Here is a 26,783-nt window from a genome sequence, read left to right as displayed (position 1 = left end):
GAAAAATAAACTTATTATAAAGTGACCATGTAAGAAATTTCTATGACAGAAAACGTCAAAAGTCTTACCTTTGAATCCCAAAGAGTTGCAAACACCAAAATGAATAAACCCTGCAAACACACAGAAATGAAATAGATTACAAAATGGCATGTGATATTTCATTCTCAATCCATAAACAAGTACTGTGAGCGGTCTGCGTTGTCCCTTCAGTTTTAAATTAGGTAACAACGTAGGTATTTAAGTGCTCAGCAAAATTTAACCACATCTTTATGCTATCGTATTTACTAATATTTCAATGATGTTTTTGTATTGAAGATGAGAATATTGCAGTGGTTTTAACTAACTGAAAACAAAAAAGTATTGAAATTAGTCTGTCCTTTTATAAGTATTTCAGGATCAATCCTTAGAGAGGGAAGAAAAAATGAATACCTGAAAAATATGTTTCAACAGCTGACTGTGGAAGTTCAGATAAACACTATGGGGCAGATTTACAAGAAGTGGCACAGTGCGGCTGCTGCACCAAAATTTGCAGCGCCGCGCTGCGTCACTTCTAAAACTCAGGGATGCACCATATTACAATAATATAGCACACACCTGTTTTCCACTGCGCCGGCACTAAAGTTGCTGCCGAGCACCAGCGTAGCCAGCCTTGCTCCATGGTGCAAGGATGGCTGCGTTGTGGCGGAGATTGTATTTGTGCAGGAAGAGACACCTTCCTGCACAAAAACAATCTTTTATGGTGATGTGCTCTTTCTATGTGTGCTACAGAATGCAGCACACATAGAAAGAACTAAAAAATTAAGATAAATTAAAGCATTTCTCCTCATTGCGCCACTCTAATGCCACCCCTAGGGTGGCGTTAAATTTTGGCGCTGCATCAGATTTTACGAAATCTCGTAAATCTGGGATAGCATCAAAATGCAATGGGTGTTGCGGTGGAACGCCCACAGCAACACCCATTGTAATCCCCTTCCATGCAAAGTGCTGCGTGTGAAGGGGCCATATTTAAAAGGTGATGTTAAGCCACAAAAAGTGGCTTAATGCCACCTTGTAAATATGGCACAGCGCCACCGGAGCGTCACAAAAAGAGATACTCTGGTGGCATTAGGGCTCGTAAATCTGGCCCTATGTGAGGCCTACTTTTTATGTAATTCAGTAATTCAATTATATTAACAGACTTTCTAATGCCATCTTGACTAGCAGAATTTATCCTGACTCATGGAAAGAGGCGATTATAGTGCCCATCCATAAGAAAGGAGAGAGGAACAACCCGGGTAATTATAGACCCATCAGCCTCCTCGACAACCTTCAAAAAAATTTCTGTTATCAGTTGTTGAGCAGGCTGAACAAGTGGCTAGTTGAAAATCAAATCTTAAATCATCTACAAGCGGGCTTCAGAGAAAAAATTAGCACATTAGATCAGATATTTCGTTTTACTTCTATTAAATGGAAAGTTGTCGATGTTGACTTAGGCCACCTATATGTAGCATTTGTAGATCTAAAATCGGCCTTTGATCTAGTACCCCGCCACAAACTGTGGGAAGTTCTGTCTAAAATAGGAGTCCCGTGCTCTATTTTAAATATTATCAGGGATCTTTACACTGGCAACTATGGTAGAATTAGATGGGGCCCACAAGGTGAATTAACAGAAAAATTCCTTACTGCCCGAGGTGTAAGACAAGGTTGTGTTCTTGCCCCTACCTTATTCCTTCTCTTCATAAACGCATGCATCCCTTATCTTATGGAGTGCTCTAACGACTCGCCTAAAATAGGAGGGCAGAAGATCCCCTGCCTTCTTTTTGCCGATGACACCCTGCTGGTTTCTCAAACAGCCACAGGCCTTTCAACCCTGCTTTCAAGATTCATTGACTATTGCAATGATTATGGGCTCGAAATCAACCGATTAAAAACCAAGTGCATGGTGTTTGGCGATAGGAAAGGCAGAATGAGACGACCTATCTATTTAGAGGGTGCCGCGCTGGAAAGAGTCAGCGATTTTGATTATTTAGGCCTGAAACTAGAAGACTCGCACAAGTGGCAGCGCCACATCCAGAAGGCAACTTTACGATTGCAACAGCGAGCGAGTGGCATTGCAAGATTTGCAGCTAGATCTCCTAGCTTTGCCATGACGCCCGCAGTAGAAATTTATAAACTACAAGCAAGAGGGGGAGCAATCTATGGAGCTGAACTGTGGGGCCACTGTTGCCTGGATGATTTGATAAAAGTGGAGAACTCTTTCTTAAGGTCATTGCTAAGAGTTCCTTCCAGTACCCCACTGCTCCCAATACGCATGGACCTAAATCTCCCTTCTATTAGCCAGATCGTTGCACTCAAGCCCCTGTTGTACTGGATTCGCTTATGGTCATCAGATTCTCTTGTCCATTATAGATGTGCGCTAGCTAACTTGATGGCCAACAACACTAGCTCCAAAATCAAGTGGTGTGCATATGTAGAAAGGACCCTCTCGCTTCTTGGTTTGGGGTCCTATTGGAAGGAACCATTATCTATCCCTAAGAACGCAACCCAGACACTAAAGGATGCTTTCTGGCTCCACGTTCAACTTTCCCAATTGTCCGCTGTCTCGTCATCATCCATGACGGGAAACTTTTTATATTTTAAATGCCATTATGAATTTGCACAATATATGGATATAGTATCTTCTCCGTTTGCTCGTTCATTATACATTAGATTCAGGGTGGGCTCTCTTCCTTTGCGTTCCCTCACTTATAAATGGTCTAATTTTAGTTGTTCTTCTAAGATGTGTCCGATGGGCTGTGCCAGAGAAGAATCAGTAACTCATATTCTCTTCCAATGCCCCGCATACTCCAAACAAAGAGCCCGTTGGATTATTCCTCTGTGCAGAAGTAAGGGTTTTAAAAACTGCTTGCTAGCTTTGAGAATTTTTAAATCTGATTCATCGGTTTTAGTGGTTTGTTGTTTGTCAAAATATTTAGACTCAATCTGGCGTATCAGACTGAACACGCTTAAAAAAGCAGAGGGAAATTTAACAATGAATGTGGTAAACAACAATTGATGGATTTATCATTGTATGCACATATCACTTTTATTGGTTCAGATGCATTCCCTACCTGCTGTTTTTATTTTTCTTAGTAATTTTTTAAATAGAAATGTCCTTTTTATCTGATATGGTTTGCCAGGCTTGTATTTTATTCTTTTACCTATAATGTGTTTTTACATAACTATAAGGTGCGATTTTCCATGAGGGAACTGCTTATGTGTAAATATTTATTTTTTCTTTTTTCTCTCCTTTTCAATCTTTTATGACTTAAATTGTTTATCATGTAGCTTGCCGTTCCTTTTTTGTGTGATGTGCTTTTATGGTATTTATATTTACCGAAATAAAGCTAATAATGATGATAAAGCATTTCTCCTCATTGCGCCACTCTAATGCCACCCCTAGGGTGGCGTTAAATTTTGGCGCTGCATCAGATTTTACGAAATCTCGTAAATCTGGGATAGCATCAAAATGCAATGGGTGTTGCGGTGGAACGCCCACAGCAACACCCATTGTAATCCCCTTCCATGCAAAGTGCTGCGTGTGAAGGGGCCATATTTAAAAGGTGATGTTAAGCCACAAAAAGTGGCTTAATGCCACCTTGTAAATATGGCACAGCGCCACCGGAGCGTCACAAAAAGAGATACTCTGGTGGCATTAGGGCTCGTAAATCTGGCCCTATGTGAGGCCTACTTTTTATGTAATTCAGTAATTCCGCTATGTCTATATTTGTATTTTAAATTACTATACAGCCATAATCTAACCAAATCAAAGAGGTTTAGTTCTTACGCAAATCAGTGTCAACAGCAGAGGTAAGTGAAAGATGGAATATAAATCACAATGAACCAAGGCCATGGCATTAAGGTTTTCTGTTAAACAATGTGAACATCTTGCATTTTAAAAGTGACGCCAATTAAGTAAGATCCAGTTGTTGCCCCAATGTTAGTGAGGACAGATCTGAACATATTTTAAATAAGGATTTCAAAAGTAGTTCAAGAGTGCAGATTGAAGCCAGCTTTTCAGTCTACGCACATAAGATAAAGTTGCATGCAATTATCCTCAATGGAATTCAGTGACATGACAAGTGGTTAACTCAAAATTTTGACATGGATTTGTCTTCATTGCACGTTTCTATTTTTCGCCTATTACTAATGATCTTTTAAAGGCATACTGTATTAAGTTTTGAATAGAGTCTGCAATATTTATTTGGTTTTTCAAGCTTAAACGTTACAAATTAATATGATAACCATCAATTTACAAATCATACATTGGGTCCACTATCGCCCCTTTTTATATTATTTTAGCTCTAACAACTGGTATCAAGAGCTCAATTTACTAATGGTGATTAGAACACTGGAATGCTGAAGCTACATTGAAGACAATGGAGTAGCTACGGGCTTCTAATGGCTGGTAAAAGCCCAGAGCGCCAACATTCCAATGTTTGTCTTTTCACAGCTGTTGCTGTGAAGAAAGCTCTCACAGAGCCCAAGGGGATTTCAACCCCCTCGGGCTAGGTCTTTATTTTACTGATTAGAACATTCTGTCCTGATGGGGCGGAAAGTTCTAATAGCTTTATGGGCCCCTGTAGCTGTATACTTATACTGTATAAGATTTATATTTCACTACAAATAGACGATGTCCTCCTACATTAGGAGTACATGCATTATTTTTTTCTCATTCAGAAAGGTTTCTGTCAACTTGCTTGTAAAGCTGGGACTGTTACAGCAGGATAATAATCCCATTTTACACAAGCAATTTGCCATGTACATGTGCTTGTGCAAAATTCCCTGATCACGTACTCCTACCCTGAAGGTCCCATGAATTTTATAGGTTAATCCCTTCCCATTACACCCAAGGGTAAGAATGAATCAAGAATCCATTTGTGTTTTCCCACCAACTCACGAGTTTATGAGCATGCACAAACTTTCAAGGCATCCCCACCATAAAACAATCAGAATCACAATTTAGAATCTCTTTATTAATTGTTATCATTACAAACAATGCTGTGCGCTGAGGACACTCAGCTCCCCCTGTTGCAGCAGATATGCTAATATGAAAATATTCTAATGATTTGCGTATAAATACTAATGAGAAAAATGACATTTGAAAACTAATAAATGAAAATAACGTGTAATGTGCAAAATGTGCCCACGGGGAGTGGTCATCATTTGTGTTAACAGTACTAAATAATGCGAAAACATAAAATCTTTATATTAATATACTATAACTGATGATATAATCTATGTTTGTGATGCTTCATGTTCTTAAATTTAGCCAAACCAGAGGCCTGGCCGGCGCTGGGCCTTGCTTGCTTAAACGTGGAGACGCGATGAGCCGCCGAGGACTGGAACTGGAGAAAAGAACCTTGAACTGTACAGAGTTCATTGACGAGCTCTGCTAGAGAAAACTGCAAACTCACCAGCAGACAGGAGACGATCAGAACAAATTGATACAATTATGTGTAGAGTAGGCTAAATGTACTTTCCCAGGACTTGAACAACGGAGCTACTGACTAAAAGCTGGGGGCAACAATTTTGTTACCTGAAGAGCCGGATGATGTTTTCATCAACAGAAGAACCAATCATGTTAATGGAACTTGACTCTCAAAATAACATAGACAAGTGGTAAACAACAATTATAGGTTAGAGTCATAACCCCTGATAAGGCTGACCAATTGACAAATTGTGGGACGGACTGAGAGACCCTAATAAAAAGTCATGACATGAAAGGAAAAATCAGAACGAAGAAAAACTTGGGTTTGCTTCCTGTGAGCCCGAGCCTTGCTGATGACTGATGACCTGGAGACGAAGACTGACTCGTTGCTGATCTATCTTGGATAGGTAGCTATAACTTGACTGACTAATTAATTATTTTTCTTTCAAGGTACCAACTGCGCTGTTTTAAAATGTTTTTCTCTTTGAGTTAGACTTTTCCAAAATAATGATTTTTGACTAAATTGTTTTCGCATGAAGACCCACATGCTGATGCTAATTGGAGATAGGTAGGCTGACAAGGGTGACTAATGGTGACTTTGACTTGAACTGACTGACATATTGCTGAATTATTCAATGCTCATGAATTGCTATGCTTTGATTAATGTTGGTTGCATATTAATAAAAATCTTGATAATTCATTGCTCATGTTGCTAATAAGGTTTGGTAATCATGGTTTCGTTGAATAAAGGTTTTTGATTAGAATTGTAATTAATAGGGAATGAAACAAACTAGCCTTCCTATGAGTGATGGTATTTTCTTATTAGATTAGTCTTTGGTATTACGTGTTGATAAAAATTATTATTGTGGATGTTTCTTACTCACTACACTTAACTAGGATACCCTATGTGATCCAAAAGATTCATCGACCTATACGCGTCCCTTTGTAACTTTACTTACTAAGGACAAGGCGCGCTAGCACTCCTTACGACGTGTAGTACATGGGTACAATGAACTTCGGTTAGTGTATTCTCATTAATAGATAAAACCATTCCATATAATGCTGAACATTTATTATATCCTCCTGTGCTTGCATAGAGTCACAGGAAGGGTACACCAAGGATTGCAGGTAATCGTCAACAATAAACATTAGCAGATCATCATGTACTAACATAGATGTGTAGCTATGTGCTGCGAGGGTGGGGCGATCCAGGTTCCTGACATACGTTCGGGTGGTGAGGTGTCAAAAGAAGAGTTGTAGCACTTGCAGTCGGGGTGGGTTGAAGCAGGTAAACTTTACACGGGAGAGTTAACTTATCAATGGCAGCCAGGTTGCCTAAAAAATATCATCAGTAAGGGACAAGCTATAGGAGATCATCTCCATTGACATCAGGTGCCAAAGGCGGATAAACCACTGAGTCAGAGAGGGTGGTGCTTTCTGCTTCCAAAGTAGGACAATTAGTTGACTGCAAGCATGCAACATATAACTAAAAAGAGTCCAGTCTGTGTTAGTCATGGCTGTCAAATGAGTGGGCCATCGCCCAAGAACTGCTGTAACTGGTAGGAAGAACCCTACAGTGTCTTTGATATGACTAAGGACCTCTTTCCAGAGTATAGAGATCAAAGAGCAGGTGAACTAAATGTGGGGGAAGCCACCACGCTCCGTGTCGCTTCTCCAACAAGAGTCCAAAGTGACAGGATAGATAGTAGACAGTTGTGAAGGGGTGTAATACCATTGATACAGGAGCTTATATGTGGTTTCTCTAAGGAAAAGACTGCAGTAAGTTTTAGGAATGTACCACCACAGTCTGTCCCATTACTTAGGGGAGATGTCTTTATCAGGCACTGTCACCCACTGTCACTGATAAGGGTATGTTTGGGGAGATGTGTAGTGTTGTAGAGTATGATATGTATTGGTCCCCAGGAGCTGTCATAGGCCCTGATGAGTGATTCAAAGGGGGGTATATGGGCAGACTCTTCTGGGGTATACGGAGGAATGTAGGGCCCAGTGTTTACATTGCTCAAACATCTTCATGTTATCACCCTGGAAAAGGTCTTGAAATGTTCTACAGTCAGCGTCTATCCAAGTGCCAAAAGTGTGAGGTGCAAGTGTCGGGGGGAAGGCAGGGTTGCATGCTAATGGGTTGTTTGGCGAGGGGAAGATGGTCAGTCCCTTCGATGTTACCAGTCTGTCCCATACATTCAGAACTGTCCTAGTCGGCATGGCAAGGTAGGTGCTGCGTGATTTAGTGTGGCGGGGGAGCCAAGCCAGGTGCCACAGGGGGTAGCATGCCACCACCCTATCCAAATGAAGCCAATGACTTGCTTTCTGTTGGAAAGTGGATTATTGGAAAGGGCAGATAAGTACCTGCACTTATCAATAGGCCCTTAACCTCCACTTAGGTCCAGTTAGGTCTCAATAAATTAAACCAAGCTCAACCCTTGGTAGCTTGGCAACGAGCGACAAGGCTTAATTTAGGAGACAAGTATGTAAAGCATTTAAAAATCACAAAACAGTAAATAAGTAAAAGACAAAACACAATAAAAACACAACACCAATTTACAATAATATATTATCTTTTTATTTTTAAAATGACACCAAAACAAATAAAACCGGATAAGGAGAACCAGAGATATTAATTTTTAAAGAATTATTGTTTTTTAGCGCATAGTAACGGATAGCACCAATTAGGTCATCTGGTCGCACCACGACCAGGGCAAAGTCAAAGTTTAAGGTTGATAGCGATGGAGCCCTGATCGGCTACAGCAAGCGGGAGGCCTCAGACAAAAGTTCACCTTCGGACTTAGTCGTTTGCTTGAAGATTTTCTTCAGCGGGACGAAGTAGCCAGTCCGATCCAACCACCCTGGAGCCCTTCCTTGGATTCGCGTCGCCGGAGCCCTCATTGAAGATTTCTATCTTCAAACTTAGATGATTTTTCCAGATGAAAAACTTTTGACCGGGCCGAACCTGAATCTTGATCCGACGCCGCTGGAGCCCTCTTTGGATACACTGCTCTGGAGGTCCTGGTCAACTTTTTACGTTTAGACTGGTCACCTTTTCAGAGATTTTCTTCAGCGGGACGAACCTGCAGGGTCCCAGTTGAGGCAAGCCAGCTAGAGTTGCCACAGCAGGTCTGTCCCTCTATAAAGCTTTTTGCAAAAAGTTCTTGTTAGACTTGGTATCCTTGGCATGGTCTCCCCTAACTTTTGGCCTCTGTTTCGCGGGGTTGAACAGATCGTATTTGACCTCCAGTTGGCGAAGTCGAGGCCTTAAGGATAAGAAGGCCTTCCTGCGCTTGGTGGTGTCTTTAGAGAAGTCGGCTGTTATACGGACCTCAAGGTTGTCCATCCGAAAGGGCCTGTGGGTTCGTGAAGCTTGAAGGATCTGACGGGTCTGGGAGTGACGCAACAAACAGGCGATGATCGGTCGGGGTCTCAGGGCCCCCTCCTGGCGCTTCGGGCCCACTCTGTGTGCTCGTTGAAATTCCAGCTGTGGTTCAAATTCTAGTGATGTTAGCTTGGGTATAGTTGAGCTGAGAAAGGTCTGTACATCTGTGCCTTCTTCATTCTCTGGGATTCTGAGGAGGCGGATATTGTCCCTCCTGCTTCTGTCTTCCAGGTCAGTCACTTTACTTCGTAGATAAGAAAGGTCTTGGTCTCTATCCTGTGTTGTGGACATGTGGGTCTCCAGAGTCTCCACACTGCTCTCCAGCCCCATCACCCGTGAATGAAAGCCTGCGATGTCGGTCCGTATGGATTTAGTTTCCAGTGTCCGAGAGGAGATGAAAGCATCCATTCCCTCTATCCTGCGGCTGACAGCAGTAATTTCCTGCAGTATCCGTTCCATAGTCGCAGGCTGGTCCCCGCCTGCCATCACTGAAGGTGGGTTTAGCTTTGGGGCCGCGGCCGGTTCTGTTGTTGGGGACGCGGTATATTTGTGTTGGAGCGCCTCTGAGAATAATAGTTGACGTGCCGGTTTACCTACGGGTTTTTGACCAGATTTACCTCCGGGCATCTCAGTGTTAGTCTGTAGGGCAGGCCTTGTAGATTCAGGGGTCCTTGTCCCTTCTGTTCTGTCTCTTTGGGCGATTGATGGGAGTGAGGAAGCATGACCTGACCCGTGTTCAGTCCCCCTGTGTGCGTTGCAGAATTATATTCTCCTTATTGGGGCTGTGTTGAATAGTGTTTTTTTTGTTTTTTATGTTTTACTGAGTGCAGCAACCCAGGGGTATTCAGAAGGTCCTCTTCTTGCCTCGCTTTTTGTTAACCTTAAGGACAGTGCTTTGCTCGCCGCTTAAAAGCCATGACGATAACAACAAGGGCAAGGTGCGAGGGCTCAGGTCGCAGGGTGATGTTCGTGCCCTTATAGTTGCGTGGAAGGCTGAAGCGCCGTGAGGAGAGGTCAATGTTCAACTTGGCGGCTCCGACACCCCTTTGGGTCTCTGTGAGGGTGGACATCTTTTCCCTCTCTGGGCGCCTTTTACAAGTCACTGATGAGGGGGGGGAGTATCTGATGGTTGTGCTGGGATATGCAACGCTGCTGGGCAGTTTACTGATGCTGAGCGAGGGCAATGATCCCCATTCTTGGAGGGCAAATTTGTTCCAGTCTCTGGGATTGTGGCAGTTTCCTTACTCCCAGCCTCTCCTCTCAAGGGCTCTTTCTGGTCAGGGTCTGTCTCTTCTCTTGAGGACAGAGCCTCATGGGATGTAAATAGAAGGGGCCTTTCTTCCCTCCTCTCTCCCCGTGAGCATTGTTAGTTGTTCTTAGTTGTTTTAGTTATCCTTGTTTGTTTTGTTTTGTTTAGTTTTCCCCCTTTCCTGTAAGATTTTCCAGCTATTGCCTTATGCGTATGGGGGGGAGCACCAGGGGTGATGTCCTATTGTTTTTACTGTCTGCTGTAAGTCCATCTTCCTCTGCTCTCCAACTGGCGTTGATTGGCAAGCTCCCGGCGGGGGAGCAGCACCAGAAGGAGAGAGCGAGCCGCCGACAAGAGAGGAAAGGGGGGGAGGGAAATTCTGTGTCCAGGGGGATCGTGCTGTGTGGCTTCACAAAGCTTCGTGAAGGCCCTCGTAAACGGGCAGGGGGGGCGCCGCCCTCACCCCGCCGGGCCGCGCTCCTCTGGCCCTGGGAGACGCTCCTCCGTCTTCGGGGCAGAGCAGACCCCGTCTGCAGAAACACGCAGCGGGTCCTCCCGCCGCCCCTCCGCTCCGTACCTCTTGGTCCGGTCCTGTTGCGGTCTCGGCGGAGCGGTGAGGCGGGTCTCCTTGCTAGGCCGACTCTCGCTGGGCCTTGCCGGATGCCAAGATGCGACTCCGCCCCTGGCGCAGGCCTCGTAGTCCCGGTCGCGTTACGGCCTCGGATCTCCCCCTCTGGCTCTGCCTTATCTCCTCCGATTCTGGTCGCGGAGACATTTGAGGCACTGGTGTCTCAGGAAGCCCCCGGAGGGCGATGCATGTTCTCAGCTGCCACTGTTCGGCCCCCGCCACCCCCTCGTGTCCGACCCGACACGGAGCTCCGGGGTTAAGCGGCCATCTTCGATCTCGGTCCGGCCACGCCACTGGTGGTGCATTCTTGCCCTTGGCAGCTGGTGGTTGTTCCTTGCCCTTGGCAGCTGGTGGTGCCTCCTTGCCCTTGGCAGCTGGTGGTCCCTGTGCTGAGACACCTGACTACTCCAATGAGTTTGTTGTGCAAACAGACGCCTCAGCGCATGGTATAGGAGCAGTGCTTTCATAGCATAGTGAGGAAGGCCTGGATCAACCTGTAGCCTTCAATAGCAGGAGGTTACTTCCCAGGGAACGTAGGTGGAGTGCAATAGAGCGTGAAGCTTTTGCTGTGGTCTGGGTGCTGAAGAAGCTAAGACCCTTCTTGTTTGGGACTTACATCCGGGTTCAGACCAACCACAGGCCCCTCAGATGGTTAATGCAGATGAGGAGTGAGAATCCAAAATGGTTGAGGTGGTTCATTTCCCTACAGGGGATGGACTTTACTGTTGACCACCGCCCTGGTACAGAACAAGCCAATGCTGATGGTCTGTCCAGATTCTTACGACTTAGTGATGAGATCTCCCATGAGGTTGGGTAGTTGCTCCCTACTTTCAGCTGGGGGGTACACGTGTTAGATTTGGCATCCTTGGTGTGGTCTCCCCTAACTTTCTGCTGCTGTTTCCCAGGTTGTTTATGTGTGCTGGACTCTGTTTTTGTTACTCTGGGCACTTTACCACTGCTATCCAGTGCTAAAGTGCAAGTGCTCCTATGTAAAATGTATGTGTAATTGACTTTCCATGATTGGCATATTTGATTTACTAATAAGTCCCTAGTACAGTGCACTAGAGGTATCCAGGTCCTGTAATTCAAATGCTACTAGTGGGCATCCAGCACTGGTTGTGCCACCCACATTAGTAGCCCGGTAAACATGGCTCAAACCTGCCACTGCAGTGTCTGTGTGTTCAGTTTCAAACGGCCAATTTGACTTGGTAACTGTACCCACTTGCCAGGCAGGCCTAAACCTTCCCTTTTAATATATGTAAGGCACCCCTAAGGTAGGCCCAGGGTAGCCAAATGGGCAGGGTGCAGTGTATGTAAAAAGTGGGACATATACTTATGTGTTGTGCATGTCCTACCAGTGAAATACTGCCAAATGCGGTTTTCACTGTTTCAAGGCCTATCTCTCTCATAGGTTAACATGGGAGCTGCCTTTAAATATTATTAAAGTTTAGATTCCCTTCGGGAGAAGAAAGAAATATGGAGTTTAGGGTCCCTGAATACATCTTTTAGTAAAGTTTGTTTTTAGATTGTGTGTTTGAAAATGCCACTTTTAGAAAGTGGGCATTTTCTTGCTTAAACAATCTGTGACTATGTCTGTTTGTGGATTCCCTGTCTGGGTTAGTTTGACAGTTGGGCTGTTTGCACCTCTTTCTAGACAGAGACAAAAAGGGAGCTGGGGTGTAGCCTGCATATCCTTATGGGCCACCTGGGCTCAGGGGAGGAGTGGTCACTTACACCTGAAAGGGCTGTGCCTGCCCTCACACAATGCAGTCTCCAGCCCCTTGGTGTGTTTCTGGGGCCTGGCCAAGGAAGGATCTTGAAAGCAACAGAGACTTCTCATTGAAGTAGGCCTACTTCAAAGGCAGAAAGGGGTATAAGAAGAGCACCCAAAACCCCTAAAAATCAGATCACTTCTGGAATCAAGAGGAACCTCTGCCAAGGAGAGAAGCTGAAGAGCTGAGGAGAAGTGCTGCCCCTGACAGTGACTGTGCTTTGTTGGGCTATCCTGCAGTTGTTGCTTCTGCCTGTAAAAGGGGACAAAGACTGGGCTTTGTTGTGCATTCCTGCTTGAGAAGAATCTCCAAGGGCTTGAACTGAGCTTGCCTCCTGTTGTTGAAGTCTCTGGGCCATCAAAGGCTTACCCTGCGAGCACCTGGACTTTCTGCTGAGACTCCTGCCATGACTGTCACGGTCTGCACGTTGCTTGCCACCGTTGGCTGAAGCACTTGAAGGAGCCCCGGTCTTCTACTAGTTCTGGACTGACCAAGATAGAGGCGACCCTTTCTAGTAGCCACGATGCTGCTTGACTGGAAACGTCAAAGCAGACCATACCCTCCAAAAGGAGTCCCAGAGGAAAAACCCCAAAATGTGGGGAAAAACCTCTACACAGGAACTCCTGAAAAAGAGGAAAAATAAATAATGAAAAAAGGAAAAAATTGAATAATCTCTTGCAAAGAGCAACAGGAACTGGAAAAAACACGGAGAAACAGGAGCGATGATCACCACCAAGCGGAAGTATTTGCAACGGAAGCAAGACAAGAACTGAAGGACTTATATACCAAGAAACAGGAAGTGACAAACAGGAAGAAAGAGCAACACCATCTTGGATTGGGAAAGGCCGAAGAGAAAAGAAAAGGAAAAAAGTACCAGTAGAAAAGGAAAAAGAAAAAGGTATGCTGGGAAAAAGAACACCAAGAAAAAAGACAACATGGACACCAGAACAAGGAAAGAAATGAAATTGGAAGAAAAGAAGAAGAAAAAAGGAGGAAAGAAGAGGATATTCCCCAGAGGTAAGTAATGGTAAATATCAGGGAGGCAGGCTGGGGCAGCGGTGCGACCTAGAGCACAAAATGTGCTTTCTGGGCCACGCCGCAAAAATAGGAACACAAAAATGCAAGCCGCGGCGATGCCGGTGCTCCTATAGTCGGAGCGGCAGCCCGACCGCAGCCCAAAAAGGGACTCCATGGTAGAGCGCAGCGTCACACTGCCAAGTGATGCCCTATCCAGTTCCTGGGCCCTTGTAAAGTGAAGTTGGCAAGTATGGACTGAAAATCCACGCACATACCGCTGTGCGGAGAAATGTTTGACGCACCTTCCATGACGCAGCTGATATACGATGCTCCGCCGGATTCGCGGCTGAAATCAACACTCCACCTGCATGGCGGCTGGAAGATTGATGCAACACAGCTGGAGAAATGACGCGTAACACCTGCTAACAGAGGCTGGTAACAAAGCAAACCTCATGCAGCGTGGTTTTCTGATACCGTGCAACTGGATTTTCCACAAATCGTCCCTGGGCGTCCAAGTCTACCCAACTCTGCACGGATCCGAGGTGCCCAGTCCAGAAATCGATACATCACTATCTTGCAGGAGAAAAACGACGCATCACCGACCCAACCGGAGAAGGAAACAACGCACGGCCTCGCCGACTTTTTTTGGTGCACGCTCGTCTGTGTGGCTTTATTTTTTACGCTAACCAGGTACTTTGTGTAACAACAGCATTCCCACTGTTTACTAAGGATTAAGACTCTTATTCTTTTGAAAATTCATATCTTGACTTGTGTATGTTGGATATTTGTCATTTTGTTTAGATAAATATTACCTATTTTTCTAAACCTGAATTGTGTAATTTGCAGAGTTTTCACTATGTTATTGTGTGTGTTGGTACAAATACTTTACACATTGCTTCTGAAGTTAAGCCTGCCTGCTCGTGCCAAGCTACCAAGGGGGTGAGCGGGTGTTAACTGAGTGTGATACTCCTTTACCCTGACTAGAGTGAGGGTCCTTGCTTGGACCACGGGTAATCTGACTGCCAACCAAAGACCCCATTTCTAACAGTTCTCCAATCTTCTCTAAACTTCTGGATCTTCTTCCAGAAGGTTTTTTAAAGATCTTTTGGAATCTACAGCTCACCCCCAGGTTCCAGAAGCTCCGAGTTGCTCCTTAAGGGTGCGGACTACAACTCCCAGAATGTACCTGGCTTAAACTCCAAATTGGCTACTGGACAGTGGTCAGCTGGTCAGTTTCTTCAGGATATGAGACAGGGGACACTGGTTAGCAATTTTTCACCTGTAGCAAACAGGGAATCCCTCTTTCAACCAGTTGAAGCCAGGCAAAGTCCTTATTGTGCTGGAGCCCGAGTGTGCAGCTGCTGCAGTCCTTCAGAGTGCTGTGTCCAGGTGCAGGTCAGGGGTCCAGCAGGGCAGTCCTTCTTCTCCTGATGTTCTTACTTGTACGAATCTGGTAGGGATTTGAGGTGTGGGTGCAGCTCTGACATATTTGTACTTGCTCCTGGGTGAAAAACAGGGGGGTCCTGGGTATCCAATACCAGGCAGGCTCCTTCCCCCTTTGATGACCACTTCCTGGGAAGTGTGGCAAAAATCAATCCCAGGTAGCTACATTCTTCAAAAATCCATCATGTCTGTAACTGATTTTTGGAAGTACCCTCTGGCTGAGCCCAGCCACTGGTGTGGCTAAAAATCCTAAACACACCCCTCTCCTGCCCTCACTTAATCTAATCAAGGGGGCACCTAATTGTATGGGGTTGCAGGATGCGAGGGATGTGTTGGGTTGCTCCAAATGTCCTTCCATTCCTTTGAAGACCAGTTTGGCAGCCCTCCCCCTTCCTGCTTCCCTATCTGCTGAGGCAGCTCTCCTCCCCCAGGCACGTCCTTTGTGTTCAGCCCAGGCTGCTTCACACCTCATCATGCAGCCTGGCCAGGCTGCCAGAGGCTGGCCAATCAAAGAAGGGCACCACAGAGCTGACGTTTGCAACTTTTAGGTAGAGTTTAAAATTCTTATCTAAGTTATATTAAATCCAACAATTGAAAGTTGAGGGATTTATTATTACAATTAATTTGATACCAAACTCCAGGTATCTGACACTTTGTTAATTAACAAAAAGTCTCCCCATTTTAGCCTATGGAGGCCATTCACTACATTGAGGGAAAAACAAATTTGGCTGTTTACCTCACCAGGGCTTATAAAACTACTTTTGTAAGGTCCCTGCTTATAATTACATTGCACCCAACCCTAGGGGAACATAGGGCACACTTTAGGGGTGACTTATATGTAAAAATAAGGTAGTTTAAGACTTTGGAAGTACTTTTAATTCCAAAGTCGAATTTGCATTTAACTTTAATTTAAAAGCAGCCAGCAAGGCAGGCCTGCTTTTAGAATGACGCTGGGCACCTCAGCAGTGCACCTATGGGTGCACTAACTATGCTGGGGTCCCTCGACCTATATGCTCTACCAAATACTAGGGACTTATAGGTAGGTTGACATAGCCAATTATAATTACCCTAATTTGCATATCCACTTTGTGCAGAGCACAGGCCCTGGGACTGGTTAGCAGTACCCAGGGCACCATCATAGTCAGCAAAACACCAGCAAAAAGTGAATAATGGGGGAAAAAAGTTAGGGGGCCTCTGTAATCAGCCCTGTTTTCTCACACTTTCTCTTGCTGTCAAGGTCGACATATATCGGCGGTGCGCTGAACTGTAGTAATCCAAGAGATTAGGGCATCCCAAGTCTCCCCTTTCCTGGGATTGCATCAAAAGAGTGTTGGAAAGGCTTGGAGCTTTTGAATTCCAAATGAAGGTTTGCAAGTCTAGTTGCAGCTTCATTATGTCCTCTCACAGGATCAGAGAATAAAAGGATTAGAACAGATAGAGCATCCACAGGAGGATATTCATTTTAACCACGTTAATGCACCCCAGCCAAGATATGTGGAGAGGCCGCCATCTTCTGATGTCTTCAAGGAGCGCCCACCTGAGTACCGGCCAGTTTGCGTTCATCCTAATTTCTAACGTGGGTGTGAGATAGAGCCCCAGGTATCTAATCTTTCCCGAGGCCCAGCTAAAAGGGGCAAGCTCTTGTAGCACAAGAACGTCAGACTATGGGAGGGTAATATTCAGTGCCCTCGATTTGCAAAGATTCATTTTGAACCCTGAGATGGCAGCAAAGGCTTCCAAACAGGAGACCACGGCTGGGATTGAGGTGGTAGGCTGGGTTAAGATTAAGAGGAGATCATCTGGAAGTAAACTAAGTTTATGCTTATGCCCCCAAAAAGGAGTCCCTTCGATCCACCTGTCACTACTCACCACGATGGCCAATGGTTCTACTGCTAAGGCAAACTGAAGTGGCAATAAGGGACATCCCTGGTGAGTGCTGTGGCCTATGGCGATGGGGTCTGTGAGCCTTCCATTTACCCACATAGTAGCCATTTGGGCCACATATGATGCCATTATTTTGGATATCATGCTGTGGCCCAGCCCCACCTTTACTAAGACAGAGTGGAGAAATGTCCAGTCAACTCTGTTGATTGCCTTCTCCGTATCAATGACTGAAGGCATGCATGGATTGTGTGCTAGTGGGCTTTCTCAATCAGGTGGGCTACCCTACGGATGTTATCAACTCCCTGCCGATTACGGATAAAGCCCACCTGGTCCAGTTTGTTAAGGCTGGGCAGATAGCCTAGATGCCAGTATATTTTGTTAGTTCATGGGCTGAGTCAGCAGGGGGCCCATACACACAAGATGCCCATGGAGTCCCAGCAGCAACAGGACGCCCCTCACCACCCCCCACTCAATCACGGGGGCCACAAGGCCGGGATTTTCGACAAAGGGAAGGATGCGCGGTACCACTGTCCAGCTGTATTGCTCCCCTAACTGGTTTTCAATGGTCAGCGAGGGCCCAAGTCAGGCGTGCTGTTCCTACTGCCTCATGGAATTACCCAATGAGAGAGAGTTGCAGTGGAGAGGAGCCTTGTAGGGCCCAGCCGGGGCCTACCATCCTCCCCAGCAGCCGTGGGACTGGGCAGCCTGTCCTTGCACCAACTGTCACCACGGATGTTGCTCCAGCTCCACTCAGTCAGCGGCGCCCCTTATTCAGACACTGCAATGCCCACCAGCACCAGTCTGTCGAAAGGCCTGTTCCACAATAGATGTCATCTGGAGGCTTGGATGGCCAGCAGTGCAGGCACTGCAGCTCCAGTGGTGTGTTTTATGGGGCCCTCATCGCACTCCCCCAGCTTACCTCTTCCTCTGCTACCCGCGTCATTGACAGGGTCCGCACCGTCCATGCTACCATCCAGGCCGCACAGGGTCCAGGTGCGCTTGTTGCAGTGTCCCAGGCAGGAGCGCCAGTCAGAGGCTGGAAGAGTCACGGCCTTCAACCAGGTCTGTGCACGGTGGCATGCAGGGCTCCCCCACCTAGGCAAAGGCCTCACAGCCTGTCATCCACGAGCGCAGTGAATGCAAGCAAGATGGCACCTCCAGCTAGGCTTGGCAAGGCCACAGCGAGTCACCCCTCTGTTTTGCTAGGCACGTGGGCAGGTTCCCGGCTGACACCCAACTTTTGCCCTCTTTCCTGCACCGCTCTGTCATCAGTTTGTGTACCCCGGTCCGGGTGCGGTGGATGGCGCCTGGATAGAGTCCTCTGCGACCAGAGCCCCCCTAAAGTGTGGCTTACCCCACTTGCATGCTGGCCTGGCCCCCCACAAATTGGTTTTTTTTTTATTAGCCCAGAATCATACAATGTTACATCCAAGCTACTCTGGCTTATAAACTCCTAGTAAATTAGCTATAGGCATCCCATCTCATGTGGGCACAACCATGTCATAAGGGTACTTGTTAAATAGTCTATTGGGAGGCGCCATATATCTGAGAAACTGTTGGGTGGCTTATGTATAGTTTGAGTTATTTTCCCCATTGCCATAAGAATGTAGCCAAAAGTGTAACATAGATGTGTAGAGTTTGGGACACTTTAATCTGGCCATTAAAAGAGTACAAACCTGTAGATGTCTGAGCGGATTAATTTCAAATTGCATGTCTGGAACAGTCTTACCAGCAGCATGATGCTCTCCTGCTGGCTGACCAATAAGACACTTTTTTTATTTGCTCTCCAAAAGGCCACAGAGGTTTATAATTAGACATCCGGTAGTAGAAGCATGCTCAGACATATCAACTCATAATTCTTAAGCATGTCTTTGTTGTATATTTCAAGACGTTTTGTGTCCATTGAATGTGATTGTGTTATATCTTGACTTAAAAAATTAGGGTCTGATTTAGAGTTTGGTGAATTGGGTTTCTCCACCACAAACATGACGTATATATCATCCGCCCTGTTACGATCTTATTATATCCTATGGGAATTGTAATACGGCAGATTGGATATCTGTAACGTTTGTTACGGATTAATCTGTCTGCCAAACTCCAAGGGCCTGATTTAGATGTTGGCAGTAACAGTCAGCTGTTGCCCGCTGCCTTGGCGGTCCGCCCTCTGCATTTAGATGTTGGCGGTCCCACAGACTTTAACCTGCCTAAGTCCCGTCAGCTCTACCAAGGAATCCCATCTGTCACCACGGCACCATAGGAAAGAGTGGCTGATGGCGGGATGATGGTCAATGTGTGCACATTGCAAGGGGACATGTACCTGTCATGTTGTGCTTGAGTTGTGTTTGTGAGTCAGAACATGTATATGTGAGTGTGATGCACTTGGCTGGGTGAGGTAGCGGGAGATGTAGTGGGTAATGTGGTTGTGTGAGTATGTGTGACACTTGCATATGGCATGGATGTTGTTGTGTATGTTGCATTGTTTGTTGTGTTGCTATGTGCCACATTCAGGTGAATGTTGTTGGGTGGTGGTCACTGTTGTGGTGTGTATAATTGTGCTTGTGTGTGCTTGTGTTTGTGTAGATGAGAGTGTTGATTGTGCTGTGTGTGGGTGCAGTGTCAATATTGTGTGTATGTTGTGTGATGGATGTACATGTATGTGAGTTTGCGGCATTTAGGTGTTGTATTGTGGTGTCCTGGCAATGGATAATGTTGTGTTGTGTGTGATGTACGGGCATGCATGTGCAAAGGGTAGAGTGTGTGTGCGTGACTTACCTTTATTCCACATCCACTGGCATTATCTGATGTCCATTGGGTTCAGCGATGTCTTCCCTCCATCAGCAAACTGTCGTCAGTACACCTCCTGTACAACCGTAACATCTAAATATGGCCGGCTGGAACCCACCTGCCTGGTGTCTAGGATGAGCACTCCGTTGTGGCAGTGTTCGGCTCAACCGCAATACATCTAAATACAGCAGACGGAAGACCGCTGATGTGACGGTCTTTTCGGCCCTGCCACCAAAGAGGCTTGGTGGTAATACCACCAAGATCTATATCAGTCCCTAAATCAGGCCATTAGAGTGGATAATTAATCTTGGGAAGAAAAGACTCAGGTTCACTATATTGGACCCACTATTCACAATGTCTGAACTACATGTTTTATCTTTTTAGTTTAAAACCCTGTTGAACTTTTTAGTTTATGCAGGGTTATCCCCAATCTTTTTGCCTCCTGCCTCCTATTTTTTCTGACCTGTTGCTGTTGTCTTTTGAACTCTGAGCTCTTTACAACTGCTAACCAGTGCTAAAGTGAATATGCTCTCTGTGTAAATTGTATTGGTGACTCGTTTATCCATGATTGGCATATTTGATTTACTGGTAAGTCCCTAGTAAGGTGCACTAGAGGTGCCAGGGCCTGTAAATCAAATGCTACTAGTGGGCCTGCAGCACTGGTTGTGCCACCCACATAAGTAGCTCTATAATCATGTCTCAGACCTGCCACTGCAGTGTCTGTGTGTGCAGTTTTAATTGTAAATTCGACTTGGCAGGTGTACCACTTGCCAGGCCTAAACCTTCCCTTTTCCTACATGTAAGACACCCCTAGGTTAGGCCATAGGTAGCCCCAAGGGAAGGGTGCAGTGTATGGTTAAGGTAGGACATGTAGTAATGTGTTTTATATGTCCTGACAGTGAAATACTGCTAAATTCGTTTTTCACTGTTGCAAGGCTTGTCCCTCTCATAAGTTAACATGGGGGCTACCTTTAAATCTGATTAAAGTGTAGATTCCATTTGGGAGCGGATGGACATGTGGAGTTTGGGGTCTCTGAGCTCACAATGTAAGAATACATCTTTTAGTAAAGTTGATTTTAAGATTGTGTGTTTGAAAATGCCACTTTTAGAAAGTGAGCATTTTCTTGCTTATACCATTTCTGTGACTCTGCCTGTTTGTGGATTCCCTGTCTGGGTCAGTTTGACAGTTGGGCTGGTTGCACCTCACACTAGACAGTGACACAAAGGGAGCTGGGGTGTAGCCTGCATATCCTGATGAGCCATCTGTGCTAGGAGGGAGGGAAGGAGTGGTCATTCACACCTGAAAGGGCTGTGCCTGCCCTCACACAATGCCGTCTCCAACCCCCTGGTGAGTGTCTGGGGCCTGGCCTGGGCAAGGCAGGATTTCACATTCAAAAGAGACGTTACTTTGAAGTGGACCTACTTCAAAGGAGAAATTGGGTATAAGAAGGGAATACGAAACCACAGACTTTGGAACACTTCTGGAAACTAAAAAGAACCTCTGCCTGGAGTAGAGCTGAGGAAGAAAAGCTGCCCTGCCTGTGACTGTGCTTTGTGGAGCTATCCTGCAGTTGCTGATTCTGACAGAGTAAGAGGGCAAAGACTGGACTTTGTGCGCCTTCCAACTTGAGAAGAACTCTCCAAGGGCTTGATTTAGAGCTTGCCTCCTGTTGTTTGAAGTCTCAGGGACAGCAAAGACTTCTCTCTGCCAGCACCTGGAGTCTCTGGTGAGACTCCTACTCTGCCCTGTGGTGCCCATCCAGTTCCTGGTACCCTGAAAGGAGAAGCTGGCAGCCTAAGAGGAGGAAATCCACGCGAGGAAAAGATTGACGCGACTCCAATCTGCTGCTGAAGAAACGACACGCCACCGACTTTGTGGCGGAAAATCGACGCTCTCTGGAAACGCGACCGAAGAATCGATGTTGGAGCAATGGCGTGCAGCATTGCTAACGGAGGCTGGGAGATCGCAACCTGCACTGTGTGGTTTTCGGATCATCGTGCAGCTGGATTTCTGGCGCAAGTACCGCTGGGCGTGTAAAAACAACGCAAGGCCAGCCCGGACCCGAGAGTGCTGACCGGATCGATGCATCGCTCTCCTGCGGAGAGAAGAAACGACGCACCCGACCCGACAAAAGGAGAAACGACGCAAGGTCCCACTAGTGAGTGGAATCGATACATCGTAAGCCCTTTCTGACACACACTCGCCCATGCACCTAAGGTACATTTTCACTCTAACAGTGTTAGTGTGTGTTTTAACTACATAAAGACTATTTTTGCTTTTTAATTGATAACTGGACTTGTGTATTGTGGGTTTTTGTCATTTTGGTCTTGTTTTGTTTAGATAAATATTTCCTATTTTTCTAAACCTGTGTTGTGTCATTTTGTAGTGTTTTCATTAAGTTACTGTGTGTGTTGGTACAAATACTTTACACCTAGCACTCTGAAGTTAAGCCTACTGCTCTGCCAAGCTACCAAGGGGGTAAGCAGGGGTTAGCCAAGGGTGATTCTCTTTTACCCTGACTAGAGTGAGGGTCCTTGCTTGAACAGGGAGTAACCTGACTGTCAATCAAAGACCCCATTTCTACCAACCCCGCACTCTCAACCTTCAACCTTTTAGGTTTATCAGACCTTAAAATTAACCCTAAACAATCTTGGTTTTATAAACTGTAATATTTTGTAAAATCTGACATGTAGTTTATGCCTGTCAATACCCCTAACCCTAGCCCCCCCAAACAATAGATCTCACCCTTTTTCTCACACAAGCCGTATACCTATGTTATGATGCAAACAGGACATAAAGGGGTTAGTAAGATAACAATGCAGCCTGCTTCTGTAGTGGGTATTGCACACACAAACAATGCATCCATCTCTTTATACTTGTTTACAATCACAGCTATGCATCCATTGATTCATATATTCACTGCAGGCATCAGCCTAGCCACTTGAGTGTTTTCTAACCATATGTGTGTGTGCGTATATGTATACCTCTGTGTAAGCTGTGTATGATGGCATTTCTGTTTGTCTGTGTGCATGTATCTGAAATGGCCTCACTGAGTATTGATTTCCCCTGGTTTCCCTACGACCTAATACTAAACTTCTCATCCCACTTAAATTCTAGCATCCTACCCACCCCATAGATTACACCAACATAACCCTAATCCTAATACTCATACCTTTTCGGGTACCAGTGTGAGAATTCTCACTCCAGTGCTTTTGTATACCTCATTCTTTCTACCCAAGATTTTTGGGTCTCTGTTACCTTAGATCTGATAATATCAAATGTGATCATTATGGCGTTGGGTTGTTTTTTCGCTCAATGTGATGCATTTTATGGACCACTTAGTCTGCTAATTACTGTTGCGTATCAGCAGACTCTAATGGTGGATCAATTAAAAATTAAAAAATGCAGTTGATTTCAATACATCTGTATGTAACGTGGGTAGTATTGTGAGCCAGATTTAGGTAATTAATTGATATACTTCAAATTCGCAGTTACATGCTCTTTAAAACGTAAATCGTTGCAATATATGCAATGTATGCTGCATAAGGTACAGCTTATCATCACCAGTTGCTGTATGTTGTGTGTTCAGGAAATTGGAGGCAGCCTGTGAACCTCTTTGAGTTTTGTGCCCCAGAGTATAGAATGCACTGTGTGGGGCTCAAGAAATGCAGTTAATTCTAGAAAGCTTTGTGTTGTTTCTGTTGTGTGTCCGTATACTTACTTTGCTTCCAGTATGCCAGACTATGGTAGGCGTGTGTAGGATGTCCATAATCAGCGTATCTGTTAATGGTTGTCTTTTAGTTTGTTTTCTGTATGCCAGAAAGCATCTTCTTCCTGGTATCTCTGTTGCAGCTATGAATCTTTGAGCAGTATTTGCATGTATTTGTGTTCTTTCTGCTGCTATGTATGTTCGGCATGGTATGCCCTCTATTCCTTGATCCTATGTGTGTTTTATTGAGTGTTACATTGTACCTGCGTGGAAGATGGGAGATATGTTGTGCCCTGTAGTGTTACCTGCCCTGTGAAGGCTACAGTGCTCTCTGTAATTCTGTGGATCTTTCTCCTCAAACATGCAATTAAAACGTAAATTAGAAAGACCATCCTTTTTCTGGTAATGTGTAGACAGTGCATCAACATGTAACCTAAAGTACTACTGAAATAAAGGATTTTGTGTCTACCAGAGCATGTGTTTAGATCAGTGTACATTGACCACAGCACATGCTTCAATAACCACCACCAAGCATTGGCTAAACAGGCAATTATTTTTCTGATAGCATCACTTAAACTATTTCCTGTTGTGCAAATTCTTATGTACTGACCTGAAGAGAATTGAGGGCAGCGAATATTCCATGGATCACTTTATCTCCTGAGCTCATTGTTCCAATTCCAAATCCCCAGGTCAGGCCTAAGAGCGGAGTCAGGACGGCGACACTTTTAGCAATTTTTATTAGCGTGCTCTTTTCTTCCTTTTTTGGCTTATCCCCAACGGAAGGACGCAGGAGCTTCACCATGACCACGATGAGTATGATGAAGTTTGCACCAACAATGATTAAGGCCGGCACAACAAATGCAAGGAACGCCTTAGTGGATGTAAAGTTGAGCCAACAGGTCAGCTCTTCTCGATACAGGTTCCGGGGCTGAGTCACAGCTACGGTAATAACTGATATGATGAGGGGGCATCCGTAGCCCAGACAGAAAGAAATCGCCATCATGGTCGACTTGCTCATATCATGGAAAACGTAGACCATGCGATAAAAGAGAATGAGTCCCATAGTGAGCATCCAAAAGAATAACGAGAGGTAGAAAAACTGTGTAAAAAATGTAGCAGCGACGCAGGCGTCACCCGCGTTAGTAAACGTGTTATTTTTAGCTGCTTCCTCAAGGATATCTGACATCCTTGCACCAACGAGGAACCAAATATCTGCGATCAGAAGCGAAACAGCGATGTTCACTAAGCAGACATGGCGCATGTAGGAGGTTTTATTTTTGGTGACAGATTTCCAAACTAGAGCCTCAATTACTATACAAAGAAACAGACTTGCCAAGGATATGCCCACGCCGATGTAAGTGATGTAGTTTAGCATGTCCCTGTCACTCTTTGTAAACTTATTGCTCGATGACATCAAAATTGAGAATGATGTCAGGTGATCACAAGTGCACGTAACAGCATTTCCTGTACCATTTGCCTGACACCCTCTGGTATCCCATCCGCCAGTCCCATTGGCTTGACTGAAGTTCCAGTAGACGCACCTGGCTTCCACCAATGACCTGTTGAATACTGGAAATGTCATCACAATTTTAAAATCATTTTTTGAAATGTTCTTATTTAGAACAGTTGACATAACCAAGCTATTTACTTCGGTATTATTATTATCCCCGGGCAAAATATCCACCAAGGAGTTGTAGGCTATGGTGACAACAGTTGTATCAATAGACAAAAACCCCGACGGTATTAGCACGTCTCCGGCTGCATCACTAAAGTTGAATTTCGTATTGTAAATGCCATTATCTGCAGTGATGTTTGCTCCTTTTACGCTTATATTCCGAGATTCAGCTTCGATATCTATGGAATTATTGACGATTTCGAGTTTTTTTGCAAATGTCTCTGTTGCTCTCAACAATCGAGAGCTTTTTGTGATTTTCTCAGCTGGTCTTAGATCTTCCCATGCAGTGCGGCTTTCCACAATAACGCTTACAATGTCGATAACATTCTAAAATAAAATAAGAAACAGAGGGTAAATCTTCAGTTTTTGAAAAGACACTAAACATTATCAGCGATAGTAATAAAGGTAAGTTATACACGTGTAATACAGAAAATAGAAAATAATGGCGTAATGGAGTTAATGACTTAAAATAAAACTGTGTAGGAATTAATGTTAATAGTTGTTCTTCGATTATACGCTCTGACATTTTGTTTGCAAGGATCATTGGAAATATCTCATAGCCACGAGGGCAGTCTGACCAGATTCAGCGAACTCTGAAGACAAGAAGTCTTGCGGAGGGGTTACTTGGCCTAGGGTCCCACAAAATCACCCCCGCTGGTACAACTATTCAATTTAAATCAAATCCATATAAGGCTGGTCCGTCCTTCCAAACACTATTCCACATACCTCTCTGGGAGACTGACTGGGTCGTGACCCCCGTATTTCTCCTCTCAGAGGCTGAGGGCCTTCTAATCCCTGGTGTGGGGTGGGGAGGTTACTGGCCTTAGCTCCCATGCCCCAGGGGTTGCTGATTTTAATGTCAGTGCCAGGCCAGAGGTTTCTGTCTCTCTCTCTCAATCAGCCATCTATGTTAAAGTGTGGGCACCAATTCATTTGTTATCCTGGAAAGTTGCTGGGATCAGGTCGAAGCTGGACGACCCCAAGTAGGGGTCATTTATTCGTCTCTTTGATATAGGCCTCCGGCAGGAAACCAGGAGCATCAACCTCATCCACAGGCCTGGGTTTGTTACCTTTTTAGGGTCGAGCGCACAAGCGCTCTGTCCCTGCTGTAATCTCTCTTTGGGCTTTTAACCACGCCCATATCACGCCTGTTACTTTAATTGGTTCATGGACTTGCCTTTTAAAATCTGCTTGATTTCATTAGTGAAAGGCATGCATAAGCCATGCTTTTTCTGGTGTTTAGCCCTCCACGAGCATACCGGCCAGCTACTGAAAACATACGAGGCTCCATGTTTTCAGCATGGTTAGTGGACAACTTTATCTTTTTATTTTCCACGTAGCGCAATCGTGCTGGTTTTTACATAGTGCGATAGCACTCGTTTTTTTACATTTTCAATTACAGCGCGATTGCACTGCGTTTTACATATTTTAATTTGTGTGGCAAGAAAAGTCCAGAGTGACCATAGTTCACACCTGGATGACAGCCACATTGACATGTGCATTAAAAGGTTAACTACGCGCTGCCAGCCCTACTGATCATGAGTCCCTTATGTGGGAGGCTGGCCTGGTTTGTGGTGGGTACTTACACCTTATACCAGGTCTAGCTATCCCTTATTAGTTAAATGTAGGCAGTGTCTAGAAGCCAGGCTCTCTAGAGGTAGCTGTGGATGAGCAGCCAAGGCTTATCTAGGAGACATGCAACGCTCATGCAATACCACTGTAGTCACACAGTACTCACACGCATGAAAGAAAATACTCAATGTTACAGAAATAAAGGTACTTTA

The 26,783-nt window shown here is 45.1% G+C and overlaps 1 protein-coding gene across 1 annotated transcript in view; it reads right to left on the bottom strand.

Moving 5' to 3' along the window:
* LOC138296695 (adhesion G protein-coupled receptor F5-like) overlaps positions 1–26,783 on the bottom strand; it is a 578,562-nt gene that overhangs the window by 84,136 nt on the left and 467,643 nt on the right. Inside the window, exons 17-18 of the mRNA XM_069236067.1 lie at positions 23,935–25,326; positions 69–110 (exon numbers count right to left, since the gene is read on the bottom strand). Coding sequence (XP_069092168.1) covers positions 69–110; positions 23,935–25,326 — 1,434 coding nt within the window. The remainder of the gene's footprint in view (positions 1–68; positions 111–23,934; positions 25,327–26,783) is intronic.

The sequence above is a fragment of the Pleurodeles waltl genome, chromosome 5 (assembly GCF_031143425.1).
Source record: "Pleurodeles waltl isolate 20211129_DDA chromosome 5, aPleWal1.hap1.20221129, whole genome shotgun sequence".
Classification (NCBI taxonomy): Eukaryota; Metazoa; Chordata; class Amphibia; order Caudata; family Salamandridae; genus Pleurodeles; species Pleurodeles waltl.
This window is presented reverse-complemented; position numbering and strand designations above follow the sequence as displayed.